Source organism: Saccopteryx leptura, chromosome 2 (genome assembly GCF_036850995.1).
Source record: "Saccopteryx leptura isolate mSacLep1 chromosome 2, mSacLep1_pri_phased_curated, whole genome shotgun sequence".
In the NCBI taxonomy this organism is placed as follows: Eukaryota; Metazoa; Chordata; class Mammalia; order Chiroptera; family Emballonuridae; genus Saccopteryx; species Saccopteryx leptura.
In genome coordinates, this window is record NC_089504.1 from 252,044,014 (window position 1) to 252,060,068 (window position 16,055).

The 16,055-nt window shown below is 51.7% G+C and overlaps 4 protein-coding genes across 5 annotated transcripts in view; 1 reads left to right on the forward strand and 3 right to left on the reverse strand.

Annotated features, from left to right (window-relative positions):
* DEDD (death effector domain containing) overlaps positions 1-16,055 on the reverse strand; it is a 126,113-nt gene that overhangs the window by 75,409 nt on the left and 34,649 nt on the right. The window lies entirely within an intron of this gene.
* APOA2 (apolipoprotein A2) lies at positions 1,073-2,331 on the reverse strand. The gene is made up of 4 exons (XM_066371317.1): positions 2,246-2,331; positions 2,013-2,087; positions 1,611-1,743; positions 1,073-1,285 (listed from the first exon to the last, which is right to left on the reverse strand). Exons 2-4 carry the CDS (start codon positions 2,062-2,064, stop codon positions 1,150-1,152), a joined length of 321 nt encoding a protein of 106 aa, XP_066227414.1. The 5' UTR covers positions 2,065-2,087; positions 2,246-2,331; the 3' UTR covers positions 1,073-1,149.
* TOMM40L (translocase of outer mitochondrial membrane 40 like) lies at positions 2,620-7,577 on the forward strand. Of its 2 annotated transcripts, XM_066371315.1 has the most exons (10): positions 2,622-4,324; positions 4,543-4,790; positions 5,077-5,144; positions 5,441-5,533; positions 5,815-5,916; positions 6,038-6,143; positions 6,333-6,455; positions 6,569-6,645; positions 6,861-6,963; positions 7,101-7,577. In XM_066371315.1, the coding sequence occupies exons 2-10, from the start codon at positions 4,676-4,678 to the stop codon at positions 7,238-7,240; spliced, it is 927 nt and encodes a 308-aa protein (XP_066227412.1). In that variant the 5' UTR covers positions 2,622-4,324; positions 4,543-4,675; the 3' UTR covers positions 7,241-7,577. The 2 variants fall into 2 exon arrangements, with proteins under 2 accessions (XP_066227413.1, XP_066227412.1); XM_066371316.1 differs by lacking the exon at positions 6,333-6,455 and having other exon boundaries at positions 2,620-4,324.
* On the reverse strand, positions 7,713-11,394 carry NR1I3 (nuclear receptor subfamily 1 group I member 3). The gene is given in 8 exon segments (XM_066363816.1): positions 7,713-8,039; positions 8,819-8,961; positions 9,743-9,810; positions 10,038-10,093; positions 10,095-10,156; positions 10,377-10,428; positions 10,430-10,559; positions 11,259-11,394. Coding segments are annotated over 8 exon segments (801 nt in total). The 5' UTR covers positions 11,366-11,394; the 3' UTR covers positions 7,713-7,856.

Sequence of the window (16,055 nt, forward strand, 5' to 3'; positions counted from 1 at the left end):
TGGGCAGCACTTTGCTCTCATAGTGACTCACACTTGTCAGTGCGTTTTCCCAGCTCTTTGTACTGTTTGCTCTGCTCACTAACCCCATGAGGATTCAGGCTCTTTGAAGTTTAACCTATCCAAGGTCCTCCTGCAAGTGACAGACTGAAATCTGTTGCTGCACACTTCAGTACATGAGGAAAAACAGATCCCGGGAAAGAAGGGAGGAAGGCCAGATGGAGGGTTGATCAATATGCAGAAGAAATTGGAGCCTCATTTGAAGGCAATTTCAGATGAGATACGAGAAGTGAGTCAGGAAAGGGAAGGGAAGCAACTATTCTAGAGGTAAAGTGGAATAACTTTTACTGCCTCAGTTTCCCTTTCCCTAATTCTGGGTCCGTGAGCCTCGCACATCCACCCAGCCCTCTTACCACCCCACTTTGACTTAGTCCAGGCATCCCAGCTCCCAGCACCTCTAGTCTCACATGTCCATCAGGCTGGAGACTTGCCCGGCCTTTGGAGGGCTTTCACGCCTGCTGGTTCCAGGCTCTCAGATGACCACCAGCCCACTGCTATGACCACACCTAGATAAAAGTGGGGAGGGGTGTGGAAAGTGTGTCTCCAGCGGGAGGTGGGGGAGAATCTCCAGCCAGGGGGGTCTAGGTGGGAGCAGTTTGAGGAGAGTGAACCCCACCTTTTACTGGAAGATAGAGGATGGTGGGGCAGTGTCCCTGGCTCAGACGGGAAGGAAGGCCCTTGGGTGACACCTCTGGGTTCACTCCTTGGAAGACTTTGTCTTCTTCATAGAACGGCCAAGAGAAACTTCTGAGGGAGCTCTCTTTTCTGGTGACCCACACGAGGCCAGGGATCCAGTTCATGAATCTTCTATTCTTTTCACAGTTCCTTGCATGTGCAAAGGCTCTTTAGTCTCCACTCAGAGCCATTACCAGGCCCAGAGAAGATTCCTCCACACCCCACTCTGTCATTTCTGACATTTGTCCCTTTGACCCTTTCCCCACCTTTTACCCTCAAGCCCCCTCCTACTGATTTCTCTGTGTCTTCCTCCTCCTGTCCTCAAAAAAGCCAGGCTCACTACAGACTCCTTTACTATTTATTGTAGAAACAAGGAGTGGGGAGGGAGAGGGGCTGGAGGCCTGGCCAGAGGGTGTTCTAGGGGCTGCCTTGGGCTGGCTGGGCGTCCGGCTGTGGTTTGAGGTCCACGAAGTAACTGAAGAATCTCATCAAATCACTTCCAGCCTTCTGGACCAGGGGTTTCAGCTGCTCCTGTGTCTTCTCCAAGTAATCCCTGGATATGTGAGTATTAAAGGTCAGTGTGGGGGACCCGAAGCACTGGCAACAGCCTTGTGGTGGTGGGAGGAGAGACCTAAGTCTACAAACTCAAGTGCCTGGTCTATGTTGGCACAGCACCACTCATAGGAGGAGGAGGAGAGGCAAGCTCTTCCCTGGGCAGAGGAGCACACCCTGGAGACAGAAATCCACTGCCCAGGTGCTATGGCCCATCTGTCCACAAAGCTCATGGGTCTGGGGGGGAACAAGATAATTGTTCTCTCCAATTCAAAGCTCATTCTCCACAGCCTCCGGGCCCTGGAACCCCCCTTGTTAAGACTTACCTGGCCTGGGTCTGGAGCTCGTGGCCATTGGCCTTCTCTACCAGTTCCTTGCCATAGTTGGTCACTGTCTGGAAGTACTGAGAGAACATGTCCTTCAGATTCGTGTCCTCTGCCTGTCTCTTGACCAAAGCCCCTGTGTGCACACAGAAACACACACACCTCTTCTCAGTTGGTCTCCCACGACATGTCCTGGCCTCCGGCTACACCTCTGCCAGTAGTACCCAGCCCCAAACAGGTCTCCCTGCTCCAGGTCTTTGGATGGGCTTACTGGGCTTTAGAGAAAGAATGGTCTTTCTTTTGAGTCCTATGGTTGCCAGAGGGGGGCACAGGAGAACTGACAGGTGGCCAGGTGGACCCCCAGCACCTTCTCTGTCTTGCGACTCTACTCCATATCACACCCACCTTCAAGGCTACAGATGGTGAGGAGCAGCACTGTCAATGCAAGCAGCTTCATGGTGGTGATGGCGGGAAAGTGGCCTGGGAAGAGTGGAGGCAGAGGGGGACACTGAAGCTGAATGGGCTTCAGCCCCTCCCTGGGGACCTCTACCTAGGTGCCCATTCCAACTTGGTCCCCTCCCGCCCCAAAATTAAAACCTGGTCTTCTTTAGATGCTCCCCTTAACTGCTGCTTCCTACCTGGTCAGTGCCTCTGTCCTTGTCACATGTGCCTGGCCTGGCTGGGGAGGCAGGGGCTATATACCTGCCTGCATCCCCACCCCCCTGTCAGGTGACACAGACTGTGGAGGGACACTGGGGCAGGGGCCATGTTGGAGTAAACAAGTTGGAGAAATGGGGGAGGAGAGAACAAGTACATGGGGGATGCGTGGTGACAGGGTGGGAAGCAGGCACTCAGGCCTTAGTGGAGGCTAAGGGGGTATCCTTTAGGCCTATTTAGGATTCATTCTTTTGGGGTCTGGGGCAGCAGTCCTGAGCTCTAAGCTGCAAGAAGCAGGAGTGCTAGTTTTATTTACTTATTTTTAATTTATTGATATTTTTAGAGAGAGGAGAGAGAGAGAGAGAGAAGGGGGGGAGAGCAGGAAATATCAACTCATAGGGTTTTGAACCAGCGACCTCAGCATTCCAGGTCCACACATTATCCATTGCACCACCACAGGTTGGGAAGGAGTACTATTTTTTCTCTTGAAAGCCCTCAGCCTTTGATAACTCTGACCCATTAGGGGTGGATTTCATCTCTACCCCCAACCCTACCCCCTTTACTGCAATCTGGCAGAAAGGTTTTGGGGAACAGAAAAAAGGAGCTGAAATTAGGAGCAAGGGTGAAGGTCAGAGGGCAGTGATTGATTCTGTCCCTTCTTAAGTTAATGTGTAATGAGACAGGGGAGAACACATGGGAGCCCAGAATGACCTCCTGTGTGTTGACCAATGAGCACACCTTACCCCCAATCAAACACACTCAGAAAGGAGCCTCTGTCCTCCCCGCCCTACTGGAAAGCTCTGGTAGGAAAAGAAGTTAAGGTTAAAGGATAAAGGTTTAAAGTCACTGGTCATTGGATCACATCAGTTTTTGGTGATGGCCAGCTAATATGGGTCAGCAGGGGCCAAGGCCCCAGTCCGATTGTCAGGTAGGGAAGTACATACCCCAGGCACAGGGCATTTGAGTGAAATCAGCTAAATAGATGTAAGAAGCATTTGCACATTTCATCCTTTTGCCCTTAAAGTGTAGGTAGGGCATTCCTCAGAGATGGGGTGGAGATATGAGAACTAGGGAAGGAGGCGTCCAGAGCCCACGGCTTATTACTCCAGCTTCCCTTACTTTTCTGTGGAACCCTAGTGCTGGAAGGTACTCCACTGACTCCTGCCTGGCCCAGAAGTGGAGCATCTCTGGTGGCAGGGGTCCATATTCCTGAATTTTATTTGCTGACTCTGCCTGGGGAATCAGGAAAGGATGAACTACACGGGGCAACTGTTTCAGGGGTCAGTTGTGCTAGAACAGGGCGGCAGCCCCTGCTCCTCCACCCCAACCTCTAACGCCTGGTCCCACTCCAAGGGGACTAGAACTTTCAGAGCTATAGGTCTCCAGCTGGGAGGGTAGGTCCGTGTCCAAAGACTAGGCTATTGTACAGCTGTGCTGGTGAGCAGCTCGCATTTGCAGAGCACCTTTTGCAGAGCACAGTGGAAGACCGGGGAGGAGAGGGGGTCAAGGAGCTCATGGGGAGCGGGCGCCGAGGGGAGATTGAACCCGGGTTCGAAAGAAGTCTTCCCAGTCGTTCCCTCTGTCACTGTTCTCAAAAGGCTAGTCTCCTAGCTGTACGGTGGAGGGAGCTTCAGCGCCCCAAGTTCCAAGATGCTCCCTCGAGAGTCCTGCACTCTCCTAGGCCCCGACCTCAGGGAAGCCGGGCAACCTAGGCCACCATCCACTGAGCAAGTCTCGGGAGCTGCCCACACGCCTTGCCCGCCTCTGCAGCGCCAGGGCTGGAGCTGTCTGGACGCTGGGCCTGCCACTCCTCTGCTTTCTCCTCTCCCATTGGTCTCTGGAAGCTAGAGGCCGCTTATTTTTAATAGATTGGGAGGGGCCCAACCAAGGGAGGGTCGGATCTTTAAAAGCTTTTTTTTTTGCCCGGTTCCAAGATGGCGTCCAAGACCACGCTGAGAAAGCAGCGTGAAGCCTCAGTTCTGCCATTACTCAAGATGGCTGCCCCCATCAAGATGACCGGGGTGTGCCGGTGGAAAGGGGCAGCATGACGGTCTGAGACTGTAAGGGCTACTGCTACGTCGCAAGCCTCACCCTGGGTCCTAGGGATGAAGAGTAGGAAGACTAGGAAGCTGGGTGTGGAATGTGGTGGGGCTAAGGGTAGACAGTGGGGGAGGGGACGGGGTGACAGGTGGGGGTGAGGGATCAAAGATGGGTCGGGAGTGTATCTGGGACTCAGTCTCCCTACCGGTGCCCTCTCCCCCCACTCTTCTCGTTCCAGGTCTAGCGTCAGACCATGTGGAAGTTTCGGGGACTGGGGTGCCAGATGATGGGGGGTGGGGCCCGTGGGGGGAAGAGGGAGGAATAGCATCCTTACCAGGGCTAACCCCGGCCCCTCCCTGTCCTCTTGAGAAATGGGGAACACGTTGGGCCTGGCACCGATGGGGGCTTTGCCCCGTCGGAGCCCGCGTCGAGAAGAGCCTCTGCCCAACCCCGGGAGCTTCGATGAGCTGCACCGCCTGTGCAAAGGTGAGAACTTGGTATTTGGGCGTCTCAAATTGAAGGGGTCGAGGAGGGGGAGGGTCTTGAATGCTGGGTGTGCAGAGATAGGAGAAGAAAAGAGGAGATCACAGCTGGGGCTTCAAGCCTCAGGGAGGACCAGGGAGAATGGGATGGAGCATTTCGGTGCAGGACCAGAAAAGAGGTCAGTTCCTCCGCAGCGTTTTCTGTGGGATGCAACGCGGCACTACTTCTTGGGGGAGGGGTTCTTGTCTGTGCTATTCCTTCCCTTCACCTTCCCTCCCCCCTCTTTCAGATGTATTCCCAGGACAGATGGAGGGAGTGAAGCTGGTTGTCAACAAGGTTCTAAGCAGCCACTTCCAGGTGCTCTCACTTCTCTGGGCCTTCCTCGCTGTTCTCCCCTGCCCATCCCATCCTCTTCTCTTGTCCTTTGTACCTGTGCCTTGGCCAGGCCCGTGGGGCAGAGGAGGGAGGAGGGCCCGGATTTTGGCTCTTTAACTCTCTTGCTTGTGGAACTTGTTGCCTTTAATCAGGTGATGCTCAGTATATGTTGGAATATTTGGGTTCTTAAAAGGCCTGGATGGGGAGAGGTTGAAAGGTGAGATGGGGGACTGAGATGCAGCAGGAACGCTTTTCTCCAGTGGCTTTTTTCCCCTCAGGTGGCTCACACAGTGCACATGAGTGCTCTGGGCCTGCCCGGCTATCACCTCCATGCGGCCTATGCAGGGGACTGGCAACTTAGCCCCACTGAGGTGAGGGCTCCACACACCTGGGTCGTCTCCTTAAAAGCCTGCCTATAGGAGGAGGAAATGTGTCTGTTATGGGGGAAAATGGGCAGGGCACCCACCTGCTTCTCTGGGTTTCTTCTGAATGGGAGAGGGTAGGGACACTTTCTGAGTGCTGAGGGGGAGTTTTACTTGGTGGCTCCACAAGGGGGCGCTAGGTGCTGTTAAAGAAAGCCTAGAGAGTATTTGAGCTTAAGTAGCGTGGAACCCGAGCCCAGCTTAGTCTTGCTGTCTACGCTCTTCAACAGGTTTTCCCCACTGTGGTAGGGGACTTGGACAGCAGCGGCAGCCTCAACGCCCAAGTCCTGCTCCTCTTGGCAGAACGGCTCCGAGCCAAGGCTGTCTTCCAGGTGACCCACAGTTCCTGCCTCTGTCCAAGGGCTTCCTTCCTGTGTGAATGTCCTGCTCAGGGAGTTCCCCGGGGAGGAGCAGAGAGGGAAGGAGATCTTACTTCTCGCTCTCGCTACCCAGACGCAGCAGTCCAAGTTCCTGACATGGCAGTTTGATGGAGAGTACCGGGGCGATGACTATACAGCCACCCTGACCCTCGGAAATCCTGACTTGATAGGGGAATCGGGTGAGAGATTGGGACAGGGTTCTTTTTATCTTGGCTTCCTACTTGCTGATGTTGGCTGTGCCTCTTCATCACCTGTACAGGTCAGGGATGAGAAAAAAACCTTCGTGGACAGGCTCGGGTGGGGCTCCTGGAGGAGAGGAGCAGGTCTGCGTGTGTCTCCAGGACTGACTCTGTGTCTCCCACTCCCAGTGATCGTGGTTGCTCACTTCCTGCAGAGCCTCACGCATCGGCTAGTGTTGGGAGGAGAGTTAGTTTATCACCGGCGGCCAGGCGAAGAGGGGGCCATCTTGACGCTGGCTGGGAAGTACTCGGGTATGGGATGAGGAGGAATATGATGGGAAGAGGAAGTTATGGACACGGTGGGGTTTCCTGGCCTGTGTCCTCCTGCAGTAACGTTGCCTTCCTCCTGCCCTTGGTTTTCACAGCTGTGCACTGGGTAGCTACGCTGAATGTGGGATCAGGTGGGGCCCATGCAAGTTACTACCACAAGGCAAATGAACAGGTGAGATGACTGATCCTGCCTTCCCTCCCCCAACCCAGCATGTCAGTCATGAATTTTTGCCCACCCTGGACTTCTATAGGCCTGGCTACTGGTCTTCTTGCCCACCCTTCACATACATACATTTCATGCATGCCTTCATTCTGCTGACCTCTGTCCAGAGCCCTGCAGTCTTCACTGAGACAGACCCCTCTCCCATTCTGACCCATGGTCCTCAGGTTCAGGTTGGAGTGGAGTTTGAGGCAAACACAAGGCTACAAGACACAACCTTCTCCTTTGGTTACCATCTGACCTTGCCCCAGGCCAACATGGTGTTTAGAGGTGAGGGTGATTGAGACAACATTTGGAGGTGCTGAGCGATGGGAGGCGGGCAGAGGGCAGGAAGCTTTGCCTTACTTCTGCTGACCCCTTTCTCCAAGCCCAGCTTAGTGACCTTGTCTATATTCTCTTCCCTGCAGGCGTGGTGGACAGTAACTGGTGTGTGGGTGCTGTGCTGGAGAAGAAGATGCCCCCCCTGCCCATCACCCTTGCCCTCGGAGCCTTCCTCAATCACTGGCGCAATAGATTCCACTGTGGCTTCAGCATCACTGTGGGCTGAGGTTGTCCCAGAGCCACACAGCAGCTGCAACCTCTGAGTCAGGTGCCCCAGGGCCAAGACTAGGCTCCTCTCCAGAGCCCACGTTTCTGGGTGACCTCTAGGTCCCAGGAGCAGAGTGGGGGACAAGACCGTGCCCTCCTCAGAACTGGAGCTGCCACAGGGGAGCTGATGAGACAGTGGGTGGAGGATCCCCCTCTGCCACCAGTGTGTGTCATCTGTCCATGCTGTGGCTCTGGACTGAGGGAGAAGTGTCAAGGGTCTGTCTGTCCAGCTGAGCTGTCTTCCTCACACTTCCCCTTCTTTATTTCCCTGTGGATTAAAGCTCCTCACCACTTCCTCTTCAGAGCAGAAAAATCTGCATGGGACTAGAACCCATGCTGGTTTCCATCCTGGAGTCTTCCAAGTCTGGGAGAGAATCTTGACTTCAGAAAGTGGGGCCACCCATTCCATGAAGGAGCTTCCTCCTTCCCTGTCTTCTGTGCTTCCAGAGAACAACTCTACCCCCATGGTCACCCCCCTCACCTCCCATGAAGAGGCAGTTATTGCTTTAGTCTTTCACTGAAACCACTGGGCTCCCTTCCTACTGGGCCCAACCTCTGATCTCAGCGTTTGCCCTCTAATCCAGTGTGTCCAGGTGGGCTGGGGAAGGTGAGCGGGACATCTCCTGGAGCAGAGGCATCATGGCTGACAGTTCCTGGATGTGCTGAATATGGTGACCATATGCTTTGTTAATGCTCTGGAGCTCAGCCAACAGGCCTAGCAGCTTTGCCCACATAAACCTTTGGAGGAGGAAGTAGTGGGGTCACCAGGGAAAGGAGGGAGCTAAGGCATCGAGAGTCTTGTCCTGAGGCCCCGATCCCCCAAATTGCACCTCAGGGAAGCTAGGTCTGAACACCAGAGAATACCATGTTCTGGGATGACAGATTTTTCAGAGGTTCCAAGGAGCCTCTGTCTGACACTGTCTTCTCTCACCATGCTGTTTTTCTTGAACCCAGAGCTCTGAGGGCCACATGTGAAGAAAGCCCCAGACTTGGAGAGAACTTCAACTGTGTGGAGTCTGAGGGTCTATCCTTCTAGAGCAGGTTCTAGAAGGTGGGTGTGCTCTATGGTCCAAAACATTCCTCTTCTGGCCAGACTGGCTTGTTGAGGCGTGAGCAAGAACAGAGCCCGGAGAGATGGACTGTTGAGCCAGGAGCTTTGGCCGTGAAGCTGTGAATGAGCCTAACTTCAAGGGGAAGGAAAAATGGAAGGATTGGCCCAATGAGGAGGAGGGGAGAGTCCAGGAAAGAGAGAATGAACCACACTCCTGGAAGGCTGCTTTCGTCTGGAGAAGTTGGATGGGTGAGGTGAGGGATGTCATCAGTCTCAGGAATGCTGATACAGAGCCTGTGAGCAGTTACTTTACATCTCTACTGAATAAAAAAGTCTGGAAAAAGTGAAATGGGACAGTGGTAGGAGCAGTTTGGATGCTGGAATGTATGAGACGGGAGGGGAAGAGTAGACCCCCAAGGGACCTGGGATCCCAAAGGAAAGGACAGTAAAATCATCCATGCTGACTTCAGTGGCCCCCTAACCCTATTCCTTCCCTGATGCTGGCTCCAGGTCCCTAGTCTCCCATAACAATCCTAAGGACCTGGCTGCTGGCCTTTGATGTAACTGCAGAGCCAGTGCTGTGTCCTGTGGCTGGTCAGTCTCTTCCCTCTGGGTAACCCTGGGCCGATCTATTCAAAGGATTAGGAAGGACAGGTGAGGGTGCAGTGGGCCTGCACAGTGCCCCAAGGACCAAAGCTAGGGAAGACCATTCCACTGGTTGGAGGACTAACAGACCTTGATGGATGGATTAAGGAGCTGGGAATTTGGGCAGAGGTGTTGGGAGAAAGCTTCTGTGCTTTGGGGGATGCTCACCAAGAGAGAAGAGGGCCCTGGCGGCCATGAGCACAGACTCGGGTGCCCGGAGTTGCAGTCACCTTGATGTCCTGTGGAAGCAAAAGAATACTAAAACTTTCTGGAGCCCCACTGTGGGGCAGCCTAGGCTTAGAAGAAGGTCATCTTCAGGTCATCTTGCCATGGACCATACCATAGGACACATACCCTGTACTGTTCTAGCACCATGGGCTCCGTCTTCCCTTTGTAGTGAAGAGGCCCACAGAAGAAAGTGGAGTTGAATGTAATGTGACAGATTTTTTTTTTTTAAAGAGATAGAGTTAGGAAAGGAGAGATGAGAAGTATCAACTCATAGTTGTGGCACCTTAGTTGTTTATTGATTGCTTTCTCATATGTGCCTTGATGGAGATGGGGGGCTCCAGCTGAGCCAGTGACCCCTGCTCAAACCAGCAACCTTGGGCTTCAGGCCAGCGACCTTGGGGTCATGTCTATGATCTCATGCTCAAGCCAGCTGGTGAGCCTGCACTCAGGCCGGCAACCTTGTGGTTTCAGGGTTTTGAACCTGATTCCTCAGCATCCCAGGCCGACGCTCTATTCACTGTGCCACCACCTAGTCAGGTGCAATGTGGCAGATTTTGACAGCTGCTCCCTTGAGAAGGGAGATCTAGTTCTGCATGGTCAGGGCCCTATGGGGAGCAGGACACAGGCCACTTTAGACTTGAGCCTGAACTTCAGAGAAGGGAACTCCCACTTCTGACTGAGAAACAAAAACAAAATTGGGAAGACCTGGTGCTTGGAAAGGCTGAGGGGTGGGTTAGTTTGGTCAGTGGTGTTTTTTGTTTCTTTTGGTGGTGGTGGTGGGGCTTATAATTTACTGGGATGTTTTTTTCCTGAAAGGTAAGAGGTCACACACTGGAAGAGGGGCAAGTTCTTGGTGAACTTGATGTCTGCAGAGTGCATGAGCAGAGGCGTCAATCACAGGGACCAGGGTCAGCGAGTGCTGGTGGTGGGTGAGCAAATGAGCTGCAGGCGGCAGAGAGCAGAGACCGAGGAAGGCTCAGGTCCTGGGGCTCTCCTTTTGGTCTCTCCAGCCTTGCAAGTGTCGTGGGCTGAGGAGCCTGCCCCTGTTGGGGTTCTGGAGAAGTCCTGTCCTCTGAACTGGTGTGGGACACACAGCCCCTCCCTCAGGCCACCCTTCTTGGTCACCCTTTTGGTCGCATTCTGCCAGAGTCCTATAAGTAAGTGCTCTTCCAGAACTGCACAAACTGGTCAAACATGGTGCCCATGTGGCGGGCATGGGCACCCCAGGAGTGACTGGACAAGCTCTTTCTGCTCCTTACTCAGCTGCTCAGGTGTCTGAGTATGGCACCAGAGCCAATGTGGCTGGGATGCATGGAACAAGGGGAGCAGATCATGAGAGGTGACAAGGGGGCAGCTAGACCATGAGATCATGGACTAGAAGAGAGATGAAGAGCCCTTGGGGGTTTTGAGCAGAATAGTGACGTCATCTGACTTGTTTTAATGAGCTGACGCTGCCCACTGTGTGGAGAATGCTCTGTGGGAACAGGGAAAATTAGAAAGATGTGGTCTGTGCATTCCTGGGATGGGAGGGGTGAACTCTGTTCATGCCAGCATCTGGGTACCTCTGCAACCGTGCTGACCTTACAGCTCCCAGTGCATAGGCAGGTGAGACCATTGCCTATGCTGTTTGTCCGTCAGAGACAGAGACAGGAGGGTTGGGGATGTCAGTGAATAGCTGGGTATGTGAAGGGTCGAGAGGGCATGGGCTACTCTGAGCTGTGCCCACAGGGGCTTAAGGGTAGATAGGGGACAACACACCTCTAGCATTTCCACAGAGGCACAGGTCACTCAGAAAAGCCTGATGCTTTGCAGGCAGTGAGCACACAATAACTTCTCTTGATTAGGGTTGTGTGTCCATGGGACAAATATCTGCCTTCCTTCTGTTTTTACGCCACCTGTAGTGTGGAAGTTGGTGACATGTGGTGAGCTAACCATGGGGGGTTCGGCTCTAGGATGCAGGTAGCGTAGCTGGACAAGCTCGGGCTCACAGTGGGGCTGAAAGGTGCCCGGAAGGTTGTCTGGGGGTTGTTTCTGTTGGGAAGGAGGCTCTCACCTGGAGAGACCCTTCCAGCCTTCACAAGTCAGGGCCTGGAAGTGACAGCCTGGGACTCAGTCCTGGCATATCACACAGTTCCTTGGCTCATCGTCCCCACTGGCCATGGCTTCTGGTGTTGGGGTGGCTGTCACAGCCCCTGAATGTGGAAGGGGCAGCAGTCAGCTCTGGTTTACCAGTGACCCTCTTCCCGCTTCTTCAGCGTGTCTTCCCAGACGTGCCCAGAGCCCCACCCCCGCGTTCTCTGCATTTTACCGTTTTTCACCTCTGGCCCCTAAAGATTTCCTACCTGCTCCTCTCAGGTAGCATGTCACTTGCAGGCCACAGAATCTGGTGTGGGATGCATTGTCCCGAACTCCGCCCCTGCTTCCCCCTTCATCTCAGGAGCTGCCCATGTTTGGAGTTAGGGGTTATGGCCCTCAGTACCTGGAAAAGAAGGAACTTCTGTTGTGTGTGGCCTCCAGTTATTCTCAGAGACTACCTAGGTAGGGCACAGACTCTGGACCTGGGGCAAAGGCCTGGGGGAGGTTTTCCCAACAAGCCAGTGTCACTGGTTGCTGGCACATGGGGAGGGACCCTGGTAGGTGGGGACTTCATGTCTCATTTGAAGCTGCTCCTAGTCAGACCTTAGAGATTGTCCCTACTGCTGAGTGTCAGGCTGGATGAGCAGCCTCCTCCCTATGTGGATCCTGGTTATGCTGGGCAGAAAGGGAGAGAGAGGGCAAGCTTTTTCACATGCAGAATGTCAACAGCAAAGGACAGGTGTAACAGTGGCACAAGGCTCCCCAAAGGGAAGCTCTTAGAGACTGCAGACTAATTAAGAGCCTATGCAGAGCTAGAGAGGTCCCACTGCCTAACTAGGGAGGGCTGAGGAACTGAGTGGTGTCTAATACATTAGAGGTAGTTGGGATTGATTTGGGGACTCTTGTGCCAGAGCTGACTTCATGGGCATTTGACCTGTGTAGTCACAACTCTGTGCTGAGTCTTGGGCTCCGTTTGATGCTCTGATGTTGCTGTCTTGAAATTCTTAATGATTTTTAAAAAGTTTATTTATTGAAATTTTTTAGAGAGGGGGAAAAAAGGGAAAGAGAAAGGGAGAGAGCAACATAAATTTGTTGTTCCACTTATTTATGCATTCATTGGTTGATGCTTGTATGTGCCCTGACTGGGGATCACATTTGCAGCCTTGGTGTATTGGGGTGATGCTCTAACCAACTGAGCTACCTGGCCAGGGCACTTAATGATTGTTGAAGAATAGTCTCTGCATTTTTGTTTTTCATTGGGCCCTGCAAGTTATGTACCTGGTCCTGTGTAATTAAACTTAAAAATCAGATGTAGGAGTCTTTACTGGGGTTGTCTCAAGTTTTGTTGACACTGAGGAATATTTTTGCAAGTATAAGAAATGTATACTCTGCCAACATCTATGAAAGAAAAAGTAGTTTCAAAAGCAAAAGCCTTTGCCTGACCAGGTGGTGGCGCAGTGGATAGAGAGTTGGACTGGGATGCGGAAGGACCCAGGTTCGAGACTGGGGTTGCCAGCTTGAGCGCGGGCTCATCTGACTTGAACAAAAAAAGAAAAGCTCACTAGCATGGACCTAAGGTCACTGGCTTGAGCAAGGGGTTACTCAGTCTGCTGAAGGCCCGTGGTCAAGGCACATATGAGAAAGCAATCAATGAACAACTATGGTGTCGCAACGAAAAAAAAACCCAAAAAACTGATGATTGATGCTTCTCATCTCTCTCCGTTCCTGTCTGTCCCTATCTATCCCTCTAACTGACTCTCTCTCTGTCCCTGTAAAAAAAAAAAAAAAAAAACAAAAGCCTTTGATGGGCACTCTGTTGGCTATGCCTATGTTGCCTGTATCTGATCCCACTCTGGGTGAAGTCCGAGTGTCAGTCCTTCAGTGTGGAAAGACCTTGTTTCCGCAGCTGTCCCTGTGTGTTTGCTGTTTCTGCACCGACACAGTCTTCACCCACTAGGAATAAGGGGTCATGCCTCTGTTTCTTCTGTTAAGAGTTAAATGATAATTAATGTTGCTCTACAGATGAGTTAAAAACCAAAGGGCACGCTAGAGTCACATACACACACACACACACACGATGACTGAGTTTAAAAGGAGCCTTTTACAGGTCCTGAGAGTGAGCAGATGGAACTCTTTCCCTCAAGTACAACATCCAACGATGCATAACTTACAGCATTTTGAAATGAGCTGAGTTCCAGAGGGCAGGATCTGCTTCTGGGAGGTGGTGAGTGTATTTATGTATATGCATTTGTTGGTGTTTTTACTTGGGTGTAACTGTTAGAATCCATACTAATTCATTCAATCAACAAATACTGACTGAGAGCCTGCTATGTGTGAGACTCTAGGGATAAAATGATAAGTAAGATGCTCTCTGTCCTCATGGAGTTTCAAAATGCAGATGGGGGGAGACACACCTTTAAGTAGATATAAAGAAATAAGTTGGGCCTGGTCTGTGGTGGCACAGTGGATAGAGTGTTGACCTGGAACACTGAAGTCACTGGTTTGAAAAACCCTGGGCTTGTTCTGTCATGTCACATACAAGGAGCAACTCTGAGTTGATGCTTCCTACTCCTTCCTTTTCCCCCTGACCTTTTCTCTCTCTCTCTCTCCTCTCTCTAAAATCGATAAATAAAAATCTTTAAAAAACTCACGAAATATAGTCGGGCCACTGATGATACTGTGAACAGAAGAGTGACAGCTAGTCCTGCTCTGGCGAAGGGGGCTAGAGAGGGGCCAGAAGGGCTCCCTAGAGGAGTGACAACCGAGTTGGGTTTTATAAGGATAATGAGGACTTGGCCAGTTTAGGCACAGGGTCCACTCTGAAAAGTTCAAGAAGCCAGATAGAGAAAGTAGATATGGCAGAACCACAAACAGGCCTCTCTTGCTGGAGCATAATGTTTCAGGCAGGGGCTGGTGGGAGAGAAGTCTGGAGGAGAGGGTTGGGGCTGAGGCTGAGATGTGGGCAGGACCTGCTTTCTTTCCCGCCTCCTGACCTGTACATGCCCACGGCCTCTTAGCTGAGCTCAGGCCCTCATCACATCCCACTTATTACTGCCGTCGCCTATACATTATTCTCCCTACAACCAGCCTTCTCTCCTCCACCCCATCCTCCATGCTGCTGCTATTTCTAAAGTCAAATTTAATCATGTCTCTTCCCTGCTTAAAATTCTTCATTTGCTTCCCATCACTTTTAGGATGAAATCCAATCTCTTTAGCATGTCACACACAGTCCTTGGTGATCTGGCCCCTGTTTGTCACTCTGGCCTGGTCTATTCCAACCCTATCTCCCTGCCTGACCTAACACATCACACTTTGGCTCTAGATATGCTTAAGCCTATAGAGTTGCCTAAAGATGTGTTCACTGTCTTCCAAACAGATGCCCTTGTTATTTTGTGTGGTTGGAATCACCCCCTGGCCCCTCCCCGGGTCCTCCTGATCTTCTTGTCCTTCAGGCCTGAGCACAGAGGGTCACCTCCGGGAGCCTGGGGGCTAGAGCTGTGCCTCTGCACACATGCACTTGTCACACTACTTACCACATTGCAGAGCCATGTCAACCAGCTGTGAGTTATTGAAGTTTTTTATTTTGGGGTTCTTAGTGTCTTGTGCACTTCTGGCACATCCAGTAAGTGTTTATGGAACTAATAAATGGACTAGGATATGAATCAAGGTCTGATTCCAAACTTAGGCCCTTTGTATGTGCTATCGTGTTATTTACTATCTGTGATGCATTCATTCACTCAGCAAATGTCTTAACAGGTGTCTGCTTTGTGCCAGGCCTGTTCCAGTAGCTGTGTGGGTTCCATGCTGTCATCTTTAGTGGCATTCTTTTCCAGAAGATTATCCTTTGCTGTCCCAACTCTGACCAGATACTCATTAGTTATCTAGTTTGATTCCTGACTCCTTTCTGATTTCTGAACCGTTGCTACCTGCGGTTCCTGCCTGCCATGCTTGTAGTCTATATGTGGTGCCCTCACTCAGGTGTACCCTGAGCCAAATTTCCAGTCTGGGTCTGCTCTGCCCTGGGTGTCCCCTCCAGGTTCTGGTGGAGAAGCAGATGGTCGCTTCACCTGTGTGCTCAGACCAGGAATCGAACCTGGGATATCCACATTCCAGGCTGATGCTCTACCATGGGGCCAACTGGCCAGGGCCTCCGCTGCACCCTGTAATCTGGTTTCAGTCTTTCCCTACTTTCACCAGCAATCTCCCGTGGCCTGTTGAATTCTATGGGCTACCTCTTGTGTTTCTCTCAGTCAACCTCCCTACTCCTTGGACTCCCTGACAACCACATTGTCTTCTTTGAAACTCTTCCTCACAAGCCTCTATGTTGTTTTGCATTCCTGGTTCCTCACCTTTATAGCTAACAGCTCTTTTTTTTCTTTTTTTTAAAATTTGGATTCTTCTTTTTCCCTCCAAAGCCTATGAATTAGGAAAACCTATAGGCTTTTCTCTAGGGCTCAATTTCAACCTTTTTATCTTTCTTCTTCTATGTTGTTCCTCCCTAAAAGTTCATCTATTCATGAGGCTTTGGTAAAATATAAAAATAGCTAACATTTGAGCATCACAGTTTACAGGGAACCTTTACATTCCTGGTTTCAGTTATCTTCTTCATTCTAGTTTGTGAGTATCTCCAGCATCTCTAACCCCAGTTCCAGAGGATCTTGCTGGTCCTAGTAGTTTACTCTGATGGGTGTTTAGGTTAAACCTCATTCTTTTCCTTTTGTCTGGATGCCCATGGCATACTTTGACATTCGTGCGACCGCCTGTCCCCAACTAG

Bases quoted from the DNA above. Each gene is read 5' to 3' on its own strand.
- APOA2 (XM_066371317.1), bottom strand. From the start codon at position 2,064: ATGAAGCTGCTTGCATTGACAGTGCTGCTCCTCACCATCTGTAGCCTT. The intron at 1,744-2,012 runs GTGGGTGTGATA...GTGTGCACACAG, and splicing joins CACCATCTGTAGCCTTGAAG to GGGCTTTGGTCAAGAGACAG. The intron at 1,286-1,610 runs GTAAGTCTTAAC...TCACATATCCAG, and splicing joins GAGCTCCAGACCCAGGCCAG to GGATTACTTGGAGAAGACAC.
- TOMM40L (XM_066371315.1), top strand. From the start codon at position 4,676: ATGGGGAACACGTTGGGCCTGGCACCGATGGGGGCTTTGCCCCGTCGG. The intron at 5,917-6,037 runs GTGACCCACAGT...CTCGCTACCCAG, and splicing joins GAGCCAAGGCTGTCTTCCAG to ACGCAGCAGTCCAAGTTCCT. The intron at 6,144-6,332 runs GTGAGAGATTGG...TCCCACTCCCAG, and splicing joins TGACTTGATAGGGGAATCGG to TGATCGTGGTTGCTCACTTC.